Source organism: Pongo abelii, chromosome 1, assembly GCF_028885655.2.
Source record: "Pongo abelii isolate AG06213 chromosome 1, NHGRI_mPonAbe1-v2.0_pri, whole genome shotgun sequence".
In the NCBI taxonomy this organism is placed as follows: Eukaryota; Metazoa; Chordata; class Mammalia; order Primates; family Hominidae; genus Pongo; species Pongo abelii.
Genome location: NC_071985.2, coordinates 226,461,317 through 226,482,649, shown reverse-complemented (window position 1 = coordinate 226,482,649; position 21,333 = coordinate 226,461,317). Strand labels below are relative to the sequence as shown.

The 21,333-nt window shown below is 39.0% G+C and overlaps 1 protein-coding gene and 1 long non-coding RNA gene across 11 annotated transcripts in view; one reads left to right on the top strand and one right to left on the bottom strand.

Moving 5' to 3' along the window:
• The window catches only part of CAMTA1 (calmodulin binding transcription activator 1), a 979,133-nt gene extending 959,348 nt beyond the window's left edge, over window positions 1–19,785 (top strand). For 6 of the 10 annotated variants that reach the window (XM_054557106.2, XM_054557095.2, XM_024253799.3 and 3 more), the window contains 3 exons: window positions 1,281–1,474; window positions 2,543–2,617; window positions 16,546–19,785. In XM_054557106.2, the coding sequence (XP_054413081.1) occupies window positions 1,281–1,474; window positions 2,543–2,617; window positions 16,546–16,609 (333 nt within the window). In that variant the 3' untranslated portion in view covers window positions 16,610–19,785. The remainder of the gene's footprint in view (window positions 1–1,280; window positions 1,475–2,542; window positions 2,618–16,545) is intronic. The other 4 variants (XM_054557100.2, XM_054557099.2, XM_054557097.2 and 1 more) reach the window with 1 other exon arrangement.
• On the bottom strand, window positions 17,194–21,311 carry LOC134760730 (uncharacterized). Its single transcript, XR_010138656.1, has 2 exons — window positions 21,172–21,311; window positions 17,194–20,296 (listed from the first exon to the last, which is right to left on the bottom strand). It is a non-coding gene; the product is annotated as an uncharacterized LOC134760730 (long non-coding RNA).
• Between the last annotated feature and the right edge of the window lie 22 nt (window positions 21,312–21,333).

The window sequence follows — 21,333 nt, the reverse complement described above, 5'->3', positions numbered from 1 at the left end:
GCCACCTAAGCACAGTGCATCTGTCCTCTGGGGACCACGTGGTTATTCAGTTGGAGTGGGTTTCGACATTAATAACTGGACGTTTTTTGGCTGGTGTTAATCCATCTAAGCCAGTTCCTGTCAGCCCTGTGGCCACTAAGTAAATACCCTTTTTCCCAAAGCGCTTCACTGTGGCCCGACGGGTCTGAGTGTGTCGTGTGCACAGGTGGAGGTGATGGAAACCACAGGGGCTCTGTAGGCTACAGCATTCTTGTCTTCAAAGACTTTCAGACCAGTGAAAAGGTAAAGCAGGTCAGATAAGACCAAAGAAGGTTCTTGCAGAAGGGTCCTGGTTCTTGGACAATTCTGAGAAGTCAGTTTCCCTCCCTCATTTCACCTCCTCATACATCCAGAGATACAGTTAGGCAGATACAGGGATTTTCTGGGGAATATTTTTCCTTGCAACGGTAAGTTGCCTTCTTATAAGCAAAGGGCTTCATTGCAACTTTTCATCCCCAGAGTCATACTCTGTTTGATTAGAAATTTGGACGTAGCATTTTAAGACCATGGAGAGCCCTGTATTTTTGGTGCCTAGAGACTGATGTTGAGAATTCACCCTGGGCCTTCGTCCCTCACTTCTGTAGCTCTGCAGCGTGCTGGGTGGAGAACTCCTGGCACTGCCTCCTGGGCCACCCGCAGCTCTGTGACAGCCGTCCAGGTTTCACGGCTTCACCACCGTGTTGGTCTTACGAGTGTTCATCTTTTACAGGTTAAAATGGCTTAAAGGTGTCAGCGTTTCATGATAAGCCTTGTATTTGGGACCTTGCAACTCAGTCAGAAACTTGTCGTGTGGAATGATAGTTAAAAATCGGGCTGAATGCTAAGTAGATTTGTGTATGGTGGGAATTGGAAGGCATAAAAAAATTATGTTAGTGTTTCAAAACTGGATAGAAAATATTAATCCGAAGCATTTAAAATTTTACTGTCGAAATCTGTTTTTAGATTAATAAACGTCTAAGGGTATTGCTATTAAAATTTTTCTCCAAGAAGGGCAGAATATTTTGATATTTTAGGGGAAAAAAAGTATGTCTGAAGGCAACCCTTAAAGTAATATTTTACATTTTGGAAAGGTAGGTGTAAAGATTCCTCATTTGCCTCTTTTGTGATTAAACCCCGGACAGAGAATGTGATAATAGAGGGGAAAAGCATTTTCTCTTCTTCCCTTCCCAGTAAGCTCGAAAGACACTGAGCCCGTGCGGCCCCTGTTGTTACTGTGTCGCTTGTTCTTGTTTCCCCTGCAGTATGCACTTTATAAAAAGATGACACAGGCTGCCATCCTTATCCAGAGCAAATTCCGAAGTTACTATGAACAAAAAAAATTCCAGCAGAGCCGACGGGCTGCTGTGCTCATCCAAAAGTACTACCGAAGTTATAAGAAATGTGGCAAAAGACGGCAGGCTCGCCGGACGGCTGTGATTGTACAACAGAAACTCAGGTGGGTGGAGAAGAGCTCATGGAGGTAAAGCTCGCTAGGGAAGAGAACTCTGACTTCTTTGAAAGACTTGTCCTGGGCTGACATTGGAGTCTGAGGTGGGCCTAAAGCATTGTTAGTCACTGTGTTCCAGAACGTTCTAGGTGTGGTGGCTGTATATGTACACCTGTGCTGAGTCTGGTTTTGAATATTTAGCTCTTTCTCTCCACCTCCCACCCAATTATTTTGATATTGCCACCCAATTTTACCTTATATCAGAATTTGGCAGCACCAGTTTCTACTCAGAAAGTTACCACTCAATTATAGTAGTTTAACCCATTTCCTGTTTAGAAAAAAAAAAAAAAAAGTACAGCCCGCTGCCAGCGCTCATGTAATTTTACATAAACATGCTCTTTGAGGCTGAAGGAAATCTGATTTTCAATGTGAAAATAAAATATGAAAACTATTCTTGGAGTTATTTCTAAACAGAACTTGTCCCTAATCCTAATGTAACTGAAATGTATATGATGCTACATTCGGATTAGAGACAAGACTATTCTTGGGACAAATGGGAAATGAGTGAGATTGTAGAATTACTGCATGTGAGACCTTGGGCGAGTAATTAGGGTTAAGCTGTTCCGTTTTAGAGACTGTAATAAAACTGTTGAGCCAAGTAAAATACATTGATCAGTACATTTACAAAATAGCCCGAAGAGTGTATCAACTCCGGTGAATCACCTTGTAAACTAAGAAAGCCTCTCTAATGCCAGAATGCCTTTTGTGGCAAAATGAGCTTATAAGGAATTGTGAAAGAATATTTAAGTGACATTTTATTTTCAGTCTTTGTGTAGTCTCTCTTGAAGCTGAGAGCGCCTATACACGCCCTCCTTTCTCCTCTCGTGATGCCCGGACGCGATACTATGGGAACAGCATACGCACTCATCCCCTTTCAGATTGTATACATCTTTAACATATGCTGTTGGCTTTGCTACACGAACTGCTTAACTCAGAGTCCTCTGTCACTGCTGACCAGTTTTCCATATTGGGCTTTACTGTACCCTTCTTGTGACAATAATATTCTGACTTTTTCAGGAGCAGTTTGCTAACCAAAAAGCAGGATCAAGCTGCTCGAAAAATAATGAGGTTTCTACGCCGCTGTCGCCACAGGTACACTAGTCCTCGTTTATACATTCTGCTCAGGGAGAATGATGAAGCAACCCTGACCTTCTTAACCCTCACTAACTCCTATGTAAAGCTAATCCCCCTGCAGATAATCAGGGCAGACGTCCCAAATTACAATAGGGTGGTAGAGCTCTTTAACTAGGGATCAGGTTGCTACCCTTGGAATGCTGGTAACCATGTCAGACGATGCTGTTTGAACAATGGAGATTCATGCCCGTGTTTTTCTGTTTTAATTTGGGTGTGAGGTCAACTTAGTAGGACTAGCTTTTAATTCTAAGTTTCTCTTTAACCTGCGATTGATATGCCACATTGCAGTATGTTCTTTGCTCTAATCCTTTACTATGCTAGCGCGTGTCCAAACAGAAAACAGTTTCTAGTCTCAAGGAAGGGAAAGAAAACCATGAATTCCAAACAAGTTTTCTGATGTAGAATTTCCACCAAATAGCTGGGGCCCTCTGCTGGTCATGTAATCGCCAACATGCTCTATTATTAAACTATCGATTAAAGCTGGCCTGTGATGAGACCACTGGAATGCAGCTGTTCAGGAAAAGAAAGACATCTGAGATTCTGGGCACATCTTCAATTAGTAGGAAATGGGGTCCTGTGACCCCAGCATTCTGTGGGATGCAGCATCTTCTCATGGAGCTAAGCCAGAGGAATTTCTCTTTGTTCCTCAGATTTGAGCTTTCTTTATGAAGACTAGCGTCTCTACTTAGATTTCAGAGGGCTGGTGAAAGTGGTTTGTGTTCTTTATCCACGTGAATATTCCAGTCTGACGTCTGTAACTGCGGCCGTCCGAGCTGGGTATAGACCACCTTCTGTGTGGTTGGGTTGTTGCTCTGTGTGTCAGGAGCTGTGCAGTTTATAATACCAAACATTAAAGCAGACTCTCTAACGTCTTACTTCCTCTTCCTATTTAATCATACCAAAAGTCCTAGTATTCGTATTTAATTGGATTCCTTGGATGTTTCATTTTGCTTTAGTTTTTCTTACTCCTATAACCATATGATTGCCGGCTTTGAAAATATCTTGCCTTTAAGACTTAATAGGTTTAATGGGTTATTTGTACTTTTACTTAAATTAACAAAAGAATTTATTTTTGTGACCATAGAAGGAAACATGCACGGCCACTGCATTAACATCATAAAAACTTTAAAAACGGCATTCACTAGGATAGATGGTTTTCCCCAGCTACGATGCCATGCAAAAGCTAATGTTAACTCGCCCTGTGCCTCAGCAACATTTACTTTCCACCATGCAAGGATGGGAGATTTTTCACCATGATAGCTAATGAGTAACATACCAGTGTCAGTACTCTGAAACAGGAAGTCCTGTTAGGAAATGCATCCCCAAAACGGGTATGGCTCTAAGATCATGAAATTAATTCTGCAAGCCTTACCAAAGGCAGCCTCTTTTCTTTATTATTCAATCATACCTTTTACTTAGCAGGGGACTTAGGACCAAATAGAGTAGCTGATTTTCTTTATTTGGTGAACAGATCAAGGACTCACCTGGGCCCTTTTCCTTACATTCTCCAATACGTTCATAGTTCCTTCCTCCCTTTTCCTCTTAGACCTGCAAAATGAAAAACCTGAGCAAGATCCTATCCAGCACTGAAACCAATAGACTTTGGCCACTTTGAGCAGAATCACATCTTCTTTCATGACGCTGTGGTTAATACTTTCCAGATAGATTTTGTTTTCAAGAAAATTACCTTAACACCCCTCTTCTTTAGGCCACTTCAGACAAACCAGAATGTCTGCAAGTTAAGTCATGCTAGACTTTTTCCTCGTTTCTTCTAGTCTGATCCTCAAACTTTGAATGAATGTGTGGGTAACGTAGGAGCAAAATTGCATAAAGTCCTACACTCATCTCCCTTTCGTTTTTGCCAAAGCTGTGTCCCGTGTTTACTTTGGGAGAGTTAAGAGAATGAGATATTTAAACAAAACATAAATTCATGAAAGGTTGCCCCCACAAAGTAAGCTGAACAAAGGAGTCCTTTCACTTTTGTTTTTAGAGTTCTCTTTCTGTAAACTGGTAGAGAAAAATTTCATGAAGATTTTTGCCTTTCTTAAGTGTATATTTTAACTGTTAATAACCTTATAAAATGGATAACAAGAAGGTTCATTATGAAGAGAACATCAGATATGGGCTCTGGATTCCTGTGCATTAATTGGAATGAAATAAAAAATGTTATTGGCTCTTTACTTGACCATTTACAGTTTAGATGTTAGAAAAATAGGCAAATTTTAATAACCTCTGTAATAAGATCAGTATTCACTTCCCATTTCTATATATTCAATTAATATGTTCAATTAAGGATCTTGAAGAAATCCTAAAAATCTATCCTGGAAGTTTGTTTTAAACTCATATTTTCCTTAGGATGTGTGTAATCCTATTTTCATTCTGGGTCGAGTTATTTAATGTTATTTTAAAAGAAACTATCATGTCTGTTGACCTTAGAAGCATTAAAATCTTACTAAGATAGAAAACCTTGGCCAGGTGCGGTGGCTCACGCCTGTAATCCCAGTACTTTGGGAGGCCGAGGCAGGCAGATCACTTGAGGTCAGGAGTTTGAGACCAGCCTGGCTGATATGGTGAAACCCTGTCTCTACTAAAGATACAAAAAATTAGCTGGGCGTGGTGGTACGCACCTGTAATCCCAGCTACTTGGGAGGCTGGGGCAGGAGAATCTCTTGAACCTGGGAAGCGGAGGTTGCAGTGAGCCAAGATTGCACCATTGCACTCCAGCCTGGGCGACAGGGAGAGACTCTGTCTCAAAAAAAAAAAAACAAAACAAAAAAAGGAAAACCTCATATGACACCCTCTCAAAAAGGTAGGTAGATAGTAGCTTCAGGAATCAGTCAGAAGTATCCCATTTCTAAGTCATATGACCCCAATTTTTTAAGACTTAAATTGATGAATTTTTTACCTACTCATTTCACATACCCCACCATCACTCTCCTTTTCTTTCTTTCCAAAAAAGAAACCATGTTATATTCTTTTTTGTTGAAATAAAGCTATTTATAAGATTTCTGTTGTGACCCTCACGTGCTAATAGCTCTCTGGTGTTGTTTTACTGTCTAAAGCCCCCTGGTGGACCATAGGCTGTACAAAAGGGTGAGTTTAGCTGCCTGCTAGCCAGTTTCTCTTCTCTTCCATTTTCAGTATTTTGCTTTTTGCTTGCTTGCATGAGGCTGCAGCCTAGGTATGCCAGTAAGTTTCACATCCATTTTGAATGAAATAAAATCAAGTAAAAACTAACCCTAATTACTAACACTGCTATTTTATATGACAAGAGAACAGTCACATACATTAGATGTACAAATGCATGAGTGAGTAGAAGGGAGGGCCGTTCGAAACCACTGCAGGGCATGCCGAGGATGCGGTGGAGGAAGCCTCGGGACGAAAACAGGGCTGGTGGGCCACGTACACGGCCAAATAAGGCTGCATTATACGAAAACATTCAGCCAGTGGCTTTTTGTGATTAAGATAATTTGCCACATGAAATTTTCTCAACGATTGCTTTGTCAAAATTTCTAGAGCAAGGAGGCTCACTAGGAGGTGGTACTAGGGTTTTTTTTTTTTTTAAATGAATCTGTTTCTTACTGAGAATGACTGTTACCCTATACCCTGCTCCTGTGCTTGCATTTTCTAAATCTCTCCCTCCCTGGTGCTGTGAGGTAAGTCACTGTACAAGGCTGCCCTTTCAGAACAAACCCAGGACATTGATTATGAAATAGTGAACTGGCCTTCCAGCACTTGATGGTAATGCTGAATAATGAAAATGTGGTGTGAAATGTCTCAAATATTTATATTCTACATAACAAGAGTAGGGATTCCAATAGGCTTTGAATTTTAAAGAAATTACAATGAGTGATTTTAGTTCCTGAGATTTTAGAATATGATGCTAATTTGTAAGCAGGGCAAAAGGCAAAAGTCTCCCAGAAGCAACTATAATGTGTTTGAATTATAATAAAAGATTTAGTATCAGAAAACCATTTTTTCAAAGCCAGGAATAGGCCAGGTACGATGGCTCATGCCTATAATCCCAGTGCTTTGGGAGGCTGAGGTGGGAGGATTGCTTGAGCCCAGGAGTTCAGTGCCAGCCTGGGAAACACAGGGAGACTCCATCTCTACAAAAGATAAAAAATTAACCAGGCATGGTAGGGCATGCCTGTAGTCCCAGCTACTCGGGAGACTGAGGTGGGAGGATCATGTAAGCCTGGGAGGTTGAGGCTGCAGTGAGCTGTGAACATGCCACTGCACTCCAGCCTGAGCAACAGAGCGAGACCCTGTCTCAAAAAAAAAAAAAAAAAAAAAAAAGGCCAGGAATAGAATTCATCAAAATCTAATTAATTTAAATGAATTTAGATTAATTTGACAACTTGTTTCTTATATATAATCTTAAGAGAAAAAATGAGTTGAAATTATAACATGGGAATTATCTCTATCAACTCAACTATATTCAATGCCCCCTCTTCTTAACCTTACACTAATACTTTATTTAGTCATCTTTAAGATTTCTGAGAAGAGGTCATAGTTCAAAAAATCTTAAAACTGCTAATGTTTCTGGAGATATTATTTCCCATCTAACTAGACTTATGTTGATGCTAATCTTTATTTATTATATTTTAACCCAGAAGTTGGCAAATGTTTTTCTGAAAGGCCAGATAGTAAACACCTTAAGCTTTGTGGGCTGTACGGTCTGTCCCAACTACTCAGTTCTTTTAATGTAGCAGGAAAGCAGCCACAGACAACACATAAATGAATGACTATGGCTGTGTTCTAATACAACTTTATTTATACAAATAGATACTGGACTAGATTTTGGCCCACAGGTTGTAGTATGCCAACTTGATGATAGAAGAATTTAGTTTTTATAAGTTCTTAATAATGACCTTAACCCTAGATTTAAAAGCCTTAAAAGGGCCGGCCGTGGTGGCTCATGCCTGTAATCCCGACACTTTGGGAGAGCGAGGCAGCCGGATCACTTGAGGTCAGGAGTTCGAGACCAGCCGGGCCAACATGGTGAAACCGTGTCTCTACTAAAAATACAAAAATTAGCTGGCCATGGTGGCTTGCGCAGGAGAATCTGTTGAACCCGGGAGGCAGAGGTTGCAGTGAGCCAAGATTGTGCCACTGCACTCCAGCCTGGGCGACAGAGCAAGACTCTGTCTCAAAAGAAAAAAAGAGAAAAGCCTAAAAAGCCTTAAAATTTTAAAGATTTAAAGGCTCATCTATTTAAAACTATAAATAATTGCTAAAGGAAAAATTCGTTTTTTGGGGAAAAAAAGCAGCTATACTCTTATGTAAACTTAACTAATTAATCCTCTTTAGACTTAGGGAATTGTTCTCAATTAAAATATTTCGGGTCCCTTGTGATAGAGCTGGCTCGGAGACGTTTTTTTTGAAATGTAAGAAAAAAAGAGGACAAAAATCTCCATTTCTCCCTCTATTCCCTCTCACCCTCTGCATATATATAGATAATATTTCTTTCCATTTTAAAAAACCTCCAAGAGAATAGATGCATGCCCTAGTGTTCAGTTTAATTACAAGTTGTAGTATCATGCATGTTATATGCAATTAATATCACCTGCTGCAAAGACAACATTTTTTTTTTTAAGGGAGATGGTTGCTTATGCGTTTTTGAAACTTGTTAGTTTCTGGTATGTTAATGACCATTTTTAAGAGCACATTTTCAGAAGGTGCTTTTCAATGCAAACCAGAATCCCAACCTCAATTTCTTTAATGCCTGCTGCATTCTATTGTGAACTCCTAAAACTCCTACTCATGCATGGAAAGTTGGAATCTCATGACACCCCTTAGGCCTCACAACGTCTATGCAAGTTTGAGAGAGGGGGGCTGAGAAGGTTCCTTCTATCCTGGTGATATTTAGCTAACTCTGTGAACCAAGGAATAGCGTATATAAGGCTTTGTATGATTACCAATAAGATCTTCTCTCCCTCGTCCTTCCATCGGAGAAGTCACAGTGGCACTCCCTCTAACAATCCCCAAGTTGAAATTAGTCTTGGGAGGCAGAGCATTCTCTGAGGAAGATTTATATAGTCCTGGAAATTATGTTAAGATAAAATACTTATTTTGGGGCCGGGCACGGTGGCTTACGCCTGTAATCCCGGCACTTTGGGAGGCCGAGGTGGGCGGATCACAAGGTCAGGAGATGGAGACCATCCTGGCTAACACGGTGAAACCCCGTCTCTACTGAAAATACAAAAAATTAGCCGGGCGTGGTGGCGGGCGCCTGTAGTCCCAGCTACTCAGGAGGCTGAGGCAGGAGAATGGCGTGAACCCGGGAGGCGGAGCTTGCAGTGAGCTGAGATAGTGCCACTGCAGTCTGGCCCGGGCAAAAGAGTGAGACTCTGTCTCAAAAAAAAAAAAAAAAAAGATAATATACTTATTTTGTTAATTTGTAAACTATTCCATATTTAAAACATGGTTTATACATTGAAAAATAATATTTTCCCAGCTACTGGAGGCTGAGGTGGGAGGATTGCTTGAGCCCAGGAGGTCGAGGCTGCAGTGTGTCATGATCGTGCCACTGCACTCCAGCCTGGGCAACAGAGTGAGACCCTGTCTCAGAAAAGAAAAGAAAAATAATATTTGGAAACTTACAGAATTAAATTTTATGGGACAGTATTTGTAAAACACTAATACTGACCCAAACTCCTACATCAGTGGAGCAGGGGGAGATCTAAAAGGCAGAATTAAGACACAACAGACGAATTCCAGCAGCAGAGCAATCAGAAAATACCATTTTGTATCTTGAAATGTTTAGTCTTTGCTTGGGGAAGGCTAAGGAAAAGCACCAAATATTTTTCACTGAGTACAGCTCATTTTTATCCCCCCTCTCCTTCAGGCCTACCTCTTAATTTATCCAGTAACTTAAAGTGAAATTAACAAACTCTTGCTACTGTCATCAGGGTTTTTGGTTGTTTTGTTTTTTGTTTTTTCTGTTTTTGTCTTGGACACAATAGCTGTATTTAGGAGAGAACTTTTGTTCTACACAAAGAGATTATTTAAATCAACAAAAGTGATTCCTCAGCAAGTGACTGAAGGATTTTTAAGGTTTAAGAAACTTTTTAAAGTACATATGCTGAAACGATACTTTCAGTTGGATTTTGAGTATATCTAACAGGATGTTATTCAGTTGCATAGAGAAAAACCAAGATACCTCATATGTTAGCAGATAGTTCAGTTACATAACAGATTTATCCTCAACGTATTGAGACTTGCTTGACCTAAAAAATAAAAACTAAAATGCCTGTTTTTCTAGACAGAAAATGTCTTTCCACTTCTCTAAGACATTTATTTTTCATGGATAGTAGAAAATGTTCTCATAGATAAGTGACACTGCTCTCTGAAAAGCAGTTTCTAGACAAATTCCTCCTTTCCCGATACGAGACACTATTTCTGTGAGAAGGCTTTATAAACTGTTAACAATCACTATGGGTGTTATTAAAAGCAGTGGGAATGCTAGTATTTAAATAACCTATCTCTTATAAACTGCTGGCCTAGTCACCTGTGTTCAGTAAAGGCAGGTGCAGTTATTTTACTGGAATAAAACCTTAATTGGAGGAAGAAGAAATAACACTTTTTAGTCACATGTTTTCAAACAACATATTTTCTTTTTATTTGAGAACCGGGTTTCCAAACACTTTGCCAGAAGCTGGTAAGTAGTAGTCTCAACGGAGCAGCTCTGCCGTGTGCTTCTGAGAACAGCCCCGGGTCATAGCTGCACTGGGTCGTTACCAAGTTCTGAAAATTACGCTTACACTTTTGGCTGTGTTATGTACACTTTTATCCAAGGGACAGTTCTCTAACAATGCGGGGAAGTGTACTGAGAAGTAAACAGTGCTCTAGGGTCAACAAATGTGTTCTCACACTTCCGTAGCTCAATTTGGCATGAGGCATAGTTTCTAAGTGGCCCGATGTGTTCATGAGAAGTAAGACGTGAATGTGGGATGTGTCATCATGGATGTATTTTAAATCTCCAAAGTAATTTTGTCTCACTTGCCTCTTTTAGGAAATGAATATTTTTGGAACACAGTGGTGTGTGTTAAATTGCAGACAACATGCTCTGTGTCATTCTTATTGGGCCTCTCTGTCTTTTTTGTTTTGCAATCCAAATGAGATTTCTGGAAAATGGCAAGATCTCTCTTTTCCTAAATTCCCCACAAGCTATTGCAGCTCTCAAAGCAACAGGTAATAATCAGAAAGCCGCATCCGCTGCCCTGTCTATTTTTGACGTCCAGCATTGCGAGAATATTCCCGCTGAACTCCACTGACTCATGAGACATTTCTCTGGCTGAGCATCACTGAGTAGATGTAATGAAGCAGCTTTGCCTTACGCTTTACCCATGGAGCCATTGTTTGCTACAAGTTTCTGAAGCAGGCCTACTTCATTGATTCATAAATGATCATTGGACGTCTGATGGAAGTAAACCCTGTGGGCTTTTGCTGGCTTTCAGTGCTGTTGCTTACGACATCACTTCAGTACATTACGATGCAACTTTTTGGGAAGGGGGAATTGAGACTACAACGGTATCCCAGAGTGGTGATTATTCTCAGCCTAGAATGCTTGGGGAAATACTGGGATCGTCTTTAATGTTAATAGCTGAATGGTAACAGGTCAGTCTTGCTATTCTAATTACTGTAAGTCTGAGCCAATAAGAGTTCTACTTTGCAAGTTACTGATAGGAGTCAGAAATTTGGCCGCACAGCTCTCCTGAGGGCAGCACTGGTGCTGTGGGAACTGTAGCTTCTGTCCTGCATTGCCTCTGTGAGCTCAGGGAAGACTGCTTTGCCTGTCTTCTGTGTGAGGGAATTTAGAAGTAAGTGCAATTATAATTTTTTTTTTAGATAACCTGGACATTTTTAGACTCAGTTCTTTCTTAGCCCTGAATGAGTCTAACAGTTGTAATTCCTTAAGAGAACCAAGCACTCAGTAACCCTTAGTTAAGTTTGTGTAACACAACAAAAGTTTATCATGCACCTGTGTTCCAAGTTCAATAGATATGGTGACCACAGGTCCTGAATTTTCAAGTCTAATTCCAATTTCAAAAATTCTTGTCTATATTTACCAAGTTTGTATACTGAAAAATTTGCTTACAACATAGGTAATGTTAATGAAACCAGTTCAGTCCATTGATTTTGGTTTCAGTCTACAAAATTGAATTTTTTTCCTTCCACTGAATTTTTCAGTTGTTTTTACATAATATGAACACAGCATTTGTAAGACAGATTAGTAACAGACGGATAGAAAACCATCTCATTCACTTTTTTTTTTTTTAAGACTAACAAGCAGCTCATGCCTGTAATCCCAGCACTTTTGGGGGCTGAGGCAGGAGAACTGCTTGAGGCCAGGAGTTCAAGACCAGCTTGGGCAATATATTTAGATCCCCTGTCCAGACAAAAAAATTTAAAAATTAGCCAGGTATGGTGATGTGTACCTGTAGTCCTAGCTACTCAGGAGGCTGAGGCTAAGGATTGCTTGAGCCCAGAAATTCCAGGCCACAGTGAGCTATGACTGTTCCACTGCACTCCAGCCTGGTCAACCCTGTCACTAAATAAGTGGAGAAAATAAAAGCTAACAAGCAGGAATAATTATTATTACAAAAAGCAGCACATACTAATTGTAGTGAATTCTGGAAATACAAATAACCAAGGAGAATCACCCAGAGATAATAATGGTTAAACTTCTATTTTTATCCTTCTCATTGGTAAAGATTTATTTTTAATTAACATCTGCTTGAATAATCATTCATGTCCTTAACTAATAACAAGGTGATCATAAATTTAGCCATTTGAAACACCCTGATTTGAAACATCTATTTCTTAAAATTTGTTTTAAAATTCTAGTATATGTTACTCTAAATCACTTTGGTGATATAATTGTTTTCTGTTTCTTTGGAGGCAATATAACATTCAAACATTATTTTATCCAGTTGACATTTGATTTAAAACAAAACAAAAATTAAGCCCCACTGTCTCATCCTAATAATCTACTCTCAAGTAACATAAAACTTCATTTATGATTTCACTAGGGCAGATAGTAAGCCTCTCAATTTCATGTTAACTTTCAGAGGTAAGTTAACATCTTATATGGTCTATAAATTGCAAATTGGAGAATAAGGCTAAAAAAAAATCTCCCTTGATTCTTACACACATTCTTTTCACACGTTTTAGGATTCTAAATAATTGTGTTGTAAAATCAGTGAGTACATTTTATGTGAGGGTCTTCCCCCACCAAGAATGATTTTTATTCCTAAAATCAATGTAGTGTCTTATAAAAGATGACACCTTAGAATTGAGAAAATGTAATTGTTGTTAATTTCATCTCATATCATGGAAATTTTCCAGATGCATGTTTCTTATAAAGTCTTTTGGAAAAAACAATAAAATATGATTTTTAAAAAACTTCTGTGTTATCCTGGGAGATATTTTTAGAGACAGTGGAATGTTGAAACTATAGGTTTGGAAGTCAGACAAACCTGGGCTCAATTCCCTGTTCTGCCATTTATTAACTGTGTGAATTGGGGCAGATTGCTTAATTCCTATAAATCTCAGGTTCTGCATTTACAAGTTGGAGCTAATGGCCGTGTTGTGAGGACTACATAAAGTAACAGTTATTAAGTAACCTGTATAGCTATTGGAATTTAATACTTTTTCTCTCTCATTTGTCCCTTTTTTTTCTAATTCCTCCTCAAACGACTTTCTGTAAAAAATGTTTGTGCCATTTAAGTCATTTTGATGTCATGTATAATGCTAGCATACTATGATAACTTTATCATGAAGCTAAGAACTAAATTCTCCACTTTAACTCAGGAGTTGTGAAAGCCTGGAAAATATATCTGAAAATTGCAGTGTTCTCATCTCTCCTGCGTAGATATTGTAGGTGGACATGCATCTCTCCTTAACCTACTGGTCTGTGAGGCCATCACTAATTTCATAGAGTATTTACATGACAACTTTAAAACCTTATGAAAACTTAACTTTTTAATTAGTTCTGAAAGAAACTGAAAAAACTGCAAAAACAAATGTGACCATTTTAACTAAAAGAAAAATGTTTTAGGGTAATTATACCTACCCTGACCAGCTGATTATAGATTCTTTGGTATGAAGCCACATAAAACATTTCTGGTTTATAATTCACTCTCCTTTTTATTTCATCTCAATGATGAACTTAATATTTCTAAAGCATTCCTGTTCATTCTAGAAAAACTGTGAATGTATAACATCGCTGTGTTTATGCTATCAGATCTTGAGTTCAGAATTCCTCAAATTCTAGACATCTCATCAGTGATGGAGTCACTGTCGCATATTTGTGAATGAGTTCTGTGCTAGTGCAGAAAGAAAACGTAGCATCTGAAGTGGCATGCACACGCTGCGGAAATTCAGCAGATAGGTCTGCACAAGTACAGATATTGCATGTCCAGAAGCAAAGTTGGCATCAGTGCATGCCTTGCATTTCCAGCCAAAGGGATGTTAGTATAGATATTGCATGTTTAAAAATTGAACAGACTATAGCATGTTTCAATTTTTAAAAAGCCATTTATTTATCAAGTATGCATGTCCAAAATTAGGGACCTATAGTGATGTACAATTCTATACTGTAATATGACCCAAATTAATCCATGGTATATTTAATTATAAAATTTAAAACTAAATGATATTTGGATCTACTCATGAACATAGCAATGTATTCTAACTATACCTGTTAACAAAAAAAGATTCAACAGTTTTAGAGATACACTGTTTGTCACTGTCATTTATAAAAGTCACACTAGGACCAAGCTAGGGCTTGGTATATGTAGTAAGTAAATCAGACCAATAAGCAAGCTTTCAAAGATTATCATTCTTTTTAGTATTACTGATAACATCATAAAGCTTTTCTTCTAAAAGAGAGCATCTTCTCTATGAAGAGATTGTATCAACTTTGCAGAATACTCAGAAATGATTCTGCTTGGAAGTGGTAAATATAAATGTTTTCTTAAATTGCTATTATACCATATGTGCCATTCCAGACTCTCAACCTATACAATATAGCAATAACTGATTACTGGTTTTTTCACAATATTTTCTTTCTGCCTGAGTATTATCAAGTTTTACTTGAGGCCGGGCCTGGTAGGCTCATGCCTGTAATTCAAGCACTTTGGGAGGCTGAGGTGGGCAGATCACTTGAGCTCAGGAGTTCAAGACCAGCCTGGCCAACATGGCGAAACGTCATCTCTACTAAAAATACAAAAATTAGCTAAGCATGGTGGTGCGTGCCTGTAATCCCAGCTACTTGGGAGGCTGAGGCAGGAGAATCACTTGAACCCGGGAGGCAGAAGTTGCAGTGAGCCGAGATCGCACCACTGCACTCCAGCCTGGGCAACAGAGTTAGACTCTGTCTCAAAACAAAAAAAGTTTTACTTTACTGGTATGACTTAAGATAATAGGAGAGCCTCTTAGAGAATCAGAAAAATATTTTTGAGATTATGGCCCTCTGTATAGCACCATGACAAATCCACCTTTTCCTGATCATGCTGTTGCGGTAGAGTATGGTGTCCTAAGAAATTGTTGCTCCTATTTGGCTAAATCAGTCTCTTACACCCATTTTTGGGAAACAAATGTTATTATGTGGTATGCAGTACCACAAACTGTGACTTACACCACATGCATTGCCTTACATTCGATCATTCTGCTATTAAGGCAGGTTCGTAATTGTCAGTATAGAGAAATACTCTTACGGCAGACAGCTGCTTCCCCAGCACCCCATCTACATCAGGTGGCCATATCCAAAAAAACTGAGACTGATTTTTATATTAAAAATTACAGATTGGCAGTGATAATTAATAAGTAATTTGCTGATAAGAACTTTCCATGACTCAGTCTATAACAATGTTACGTAAATTTGTTTACTACAGTATGTTTGATGAATAGAACAAAGTACCTTATCAGTATCGCACCCTACGGCTGTCCATCTGGGATCACTGGGAGGAGGAACCTGAATGTCTTTTTAAGTTACAATGTGGAATGGGAGGAAAGTAAGGAATTATAAAAATCAAAGTCTCCACAAAACCTGTGTGAAGGAGTAGAGTAGTACAGATGTATGATTAGTTTCAAGAAAGCTAACAATCTTGAGTCTATGAACAAAGCAGTAGTAGCTTAATCCCTAGATATATTAAAAGCTAAATAGGCCGGGCGAGGTGGCTCACGCCTGTAATCCCAGCACTTTGGGAGGCTGGGTGGGCGGATCACGAGGTCAGGCGATCGAGACCATCCTGGCTAACATGGTGAAACCCTGTCTCTACTAAAAAATACAGAAAATTAGCCGGGCGTGGTGGCAGGCGCCTGTAGTCCCAGCTACTCGGGAGGCTGAGGCAGGAGAATGGCATGAACCCGGGAGGCGGAGGTTGCAGTGAGCCGAGATGGTGCCACTGCACTCCAGCCTGGGTAACAGAGCGAGACTCTGTCTCAAAAAAAAAAAAAAAAAAAAGCTAAATAAATGCATGTACAGTTTCCCTAATTTACATCATACAGAGTGATAGGACATTAATGGTGGTCCACCAGACTAAAAAAGTTATTTGAATAGTTAAATTTTTATTAAGATAAACATGCGATTGTCACACTTGATTTAATACATTAGACTTTGATTTTGCTCTATTCTTAGAGCACTTGATGTAGAGCAAAGCTTTAGAATGATTTTTTTTTTCACCTTAAGTAGGGTCACATCTTTTCTTTGAATATTTTCCCCAACGATTTCACAGGAGTTTCTTTTGCCGTCAGTCCTCAAAAGGGTTGTAGTCTTGGCTTTTCAGTTCAGAGGGAGTGGTAATACCCCTTTCCTTTACTTGGTCACAATTCACTATAGAGTTATCGCCTGCTGTTTTGTTTTGTTTCTCTTCCAGAGTGAAAGAATTGAAAAAGGCCAAGGAACTTGAAGACATACAGCAGCATCCCTTAGCAATGTGACATTGCTTTTCAGACTGTTTTCATTTCTGTTTTTAGCAGAGACATGCAACAACAACACACACGCACACACACACACGTACACACACATACAAAATCCCTCTGCAGTTTTGGGGAGATCAGCTGCAGGATTTTAACAGGAATGTTTTGGTCATTGCATTTGCACTTTCATGGACAACTTTTAATTTGATCAGCAAGACATCTTGGAACTCAATCTTCTGTTGGATCACGGGAAATCAAGACACCCAGGAGGAATTGAAAGAGGCTTCCTCTTCTCAGGAAGAAGCCATTTCCTTCTCATATAGGGCTGTATTCAAACATCGTGTGGAACTGTACAAATATTTATACCAAAAATATAGATAAGAAAAGGTGGGGCTATACTAGCAACAAAAAAAAGAATGCTGTTCCTGCACCTGCCGGTTATTTCCAAGAAGCTGAATCTTTGGGACTGATTCTCAGTGGAGGGCTTAGATCATACAAAAATCTTTATTGGGTCCGTGTGTTCTCATTTCCTTCACTGTTTATTTTTGTTTGTTTGTTTGTTTTAATCTCTACAGCACACTTAATGCAACTTTTGAAATCTGCAGGTTTTTAATGTCTTGTGGAAATTTGCAGAGGGGCAGGTGTGTGGTAAACGGGTAATGCATGGGAAATAATGAGAAGCAGCTCACAGAGTTTAAACTATTTTCTTGTCCCCACCACCTTCCAAGAACCTGCGAGGGTAGTAATCATCTTGTCCCCTTTTTCATGTTCAGCACTTTAATTTTTTTGCCTTACTTTCATGTGCAATGAGAATTACTTAAGAATTGGTAAAGCATGTAGCCTTTTTTAGTAACCTTGGAAGTTGTAGTAATTCTAAGGAATCACGAACCTTGCCTGGACATTTGCCACCTAAACGATCAGTGTGGTGCTGCGTTCTGGCCAGTAAATTCCATGTTTTTGGCTATATCTCATCCAAACTGAGCAGTTTCTGTGTATATATAGAAGGTAGAAATGAAAAGTGAGAAAATATTTGAAAGGGATTATATTAATTGCTAAATATTTTATTCACAAAGGTCAATAACATGGCAAGATAAAATTATTTGTATAGTTTTGTCTGAATGAGCGAGAAAAATGTGGATGTACTGTTTGTATATATTGTATATATTAAAAAGAGATATGTGCATGAAATCAAGAAAAAAGAAATGAACAAAAGCAAAGCATTAGTGGCTATGGTCTGTAAAATGAAACAAAAAAACTTTATTTCACTATAAGAGTACTTTATTTTAAATGTTCTTTAGAAGAACATTTTGCTAAAGCATGACTAAACTGCAAAAAAAAAAAAAAAGAGCTACTGTATTTAGACTTAGGAAAAAAGGCAGAGTAACATTACTTAAAAAAAAGGATATGTTTACATTTAATTTTGGCTACCAGGAGTTTAGTTTATTTTATTTAAAATTTTTTTGCCAATGGTGCCAAGTAATGTGAATGCTAATACTGCTTAAGAAAATTAAGTTACTTTTGCAAAACAGATAATCATAAGATGAATCAGTATGTAGCTTAACACCATCCACTCACTCCAACAAAGAACACTTAGAATGATTAAAAAAAAAAAAAAAAAAACCTGACAAAAGAAATAGTATGAAAAGTAGAAAAATGTCACGTTTCCATATCTCCTGCTGGAAATCAGAAAATGTAATAAAATTGCACAAAAAAAAAACAATGAAAAAGATGCAGACTGGTCTTTTAAGAGATGGCATGGTATATTACTATTTCCACATAATGAGGAGCCAAAGAAATCTGATGCTTTTAACAGTTAAACTACTAATGTTAAATTGAGAGAATAAAGTTTGCATTTGCTGATGCCAGTTTAAAATTCCCAGGTTACGTCTGAGGATCAGTTGGTGTAAAGCTGAGATGTTTTTTCTTGGTTCTGGCTGCCAACTGTGAGTTAAAACTCAAGGCTTGTTGTGAAGCCTAAAAATATTCACAAATAAGCTTTTAAACTGGTGTCTTTGGAAGGAAGGTAGATACAAAAAGATTGTGGTAAAAACTGGGGTCAGTGCTCTTGGTGCCTTTTCTATAATTGTACTTGTTTTTTAATTACTTCCTTTCACTGCCAACCTCGAATTACTGTACAGTATATGTCTTTCTGCTTGTGATCAGCTTTGACAACAGTGACAGCCCCACAACTAGTAGCCACCTGTACATTTGTAAACTGACCTGACTCAATTTTGTTTTTAAATGTGTGGGTTATGTTGCAGCTGTTGCAGTCCCCCAGATACCTATTATTTTACACAATTTGACCTATAGGTGGACACTGAGCAATTTACAAACACAACTGCATTCATAAATGGGAATAGAACGTGAGAGCCAGCTCTTTCAGAATATCCTCTATTAATACTGAATTTAGATATCTTTATTCCATTTATTATGGTACAAATAACTGATCTTTTAACCAGAGTAATGACCTCAGTGGATTTGCTTTAACCCTCACATTTTTTTTTTAATGTTTCACATGTTACATTATTAGTTGAATACGTTAGAAAATGACAGATGATAGAGACTTCCATAGAATTAAGAGGGTTCTCATGGAGGGGATAGGAAGTAGGTTTAAGGCCTACCGGTGTAACCTACCAGTACAACTGTGAATCCTAGGTGAGGCAAAAATGCACTTCCACTGAAACGAAGCATTTCTGACCGCTTTTTCTTGGTTATGAATCTTAATTTCGAATATAAGATGATAGGTAAGCGCAGCTTTCTTGGATAATCTGAATTCCCAAGTGCCAGGAGTAGGATTTCATTATAAAATTAATAGCTAATCTTATTCTATCTCCTGAAGATTTAATTGCTATTGTTACCCATTCGAAATCAGCTGTACTGTGTGAACAAAATAAAGACAATAATACGAACCCCTCTCTGGCTGCACGGTCGCTTATGGCAGTTCCACACAGTAGTTGGCGCCCAATGGGGGGTCCCTGAGACTTGCATGTAAAACTAGTCTAGATGTCTTCTTTTTTGTAAGTTTTATTTTTGTAATTGTGCATGTAAAGCATCATTGAATCAATGGATCTGTTGAAGAACTCAGCTGCTGGAAACCATGCAAAATGTTTTGAATTGCCCTTAAAATATGGAAAATGTTTTCTGAATGCTTTATATTCTTTCTGCTGTAAATTAAAAATGAAGAAAATTTCCCCATACTACGTGTGTATTTTGCTTTAATGTGACCGGGTCGTGAAATCTAAGGTGATGGGCACATGTTTCAAAACATATGTAATAATGTCAAGTATTTCCTTCTGATCCAGATGTAATGTTTTGACATTGAATGTTACATTGTTTCAGCTAGGTCCATGAAAGAAAAAATGTCTTCCAGCCACCATTCAGAGAGCTTTTCCCCTATCTTTCCAGGCACCTCTCAACATATCAATCATTTGTGTAAGGCAGTACAATTATTTGAAAGATAAAGACATTAATTTAATTCACGTTTTCAGTTACAATCCTCTGAAGTCTTCTAAAAGGCATTTTCCAGCAGATTACGAACGTCGTCCTTTCTGAGTATTGTGTCATCGCTGCTCCATTCCCTTTCACTGCAGAGCCTCTCCTTATCTCCCTGGTGCTCCCTCTTCCATCTAATCCATCTGGCCGCTACTGCCAGAGAAATTTTGCATCATGGATCTCCCACGTCCGTGAGTCAATGGTTTCCAGGGCCCACTACAATTAAATGACATTTTTCTTGTTTGTTTATCCTCTTTATTCAGTCTTCTTTTCACTTGTACCCAACCTGCACCCTCTAGGTGGTCTGTGCACACTGCGTCCATTTTCACTGCTGTCTTTGTTCATGGTGTTTGCCCAGCCCTTACTTGGAAAGTTCTTTTCCACCAGTACCCAGCTCAAATCCCACTGCCTTTGTGACACTCTCGTTTATTCGAATATGTACTAACGTTTCCCTTTTCAAAGTATTCTATTTAGAGTTGGAAAAAACAGCATAGTATTTAAGTACTGTATTTTTCACTTCTCATCTAAGAGACCCACCAATGACCTATTAAGTGTTTTATTTTTTGGTGTAGGTAACTGTGTTGGTAGGAATATTTCAGTGACAAATATATACAAGATAACTCAGTGCGTTCATATTTGTGCTTCCCTCCCTTCGACCAAAACCTGAGGACCTATTCTGTGCTAGGGCCTGAAAATACAGAAATGAAGGAACTACAGCCTTGATGCCAAGGCTCTCGTAAGCAGATTATAATATGATCTGCAGTGACAAATATGTGTGTCACCGATGAAAACATGAGCGGGAACCTAACCCAATTCCATGTGACAAATACCCGAAATGGACTTCCTATTTCAACTACTTTCTTAGAGAAACATGGTGCCCTCAGGATCACTAGGTTAATCTGGAACATTCAGCAGAAGCCAATCATCTGTCTCTAATACTGTTAGAAATGGTCCCGAGCCCAGAATAACATGAGTTGCCCCCACCCTCACTTATCCACACAGTCCCTCGCCAGTGGCTAATGCACCAGGTTTACAGACCACGTCCCCAAGCGCCAGCGCGGACGGCGGTGAGGAGAGGGAGCCGTATTGACCTGCATTCTGCGTTTCAGAGCCCGGACCGCCCTGGGACCCCTGTGGCCCTCAAGTTCCCAAGTGACCTCGTCCAGGGAGGGGACGTCTCGCTCTGACCCCGCCCTGGACGCGCCCATCCACGACGCCCCCGCCCACCTCCGGCGCGCCCCTCCTCCGCGCCC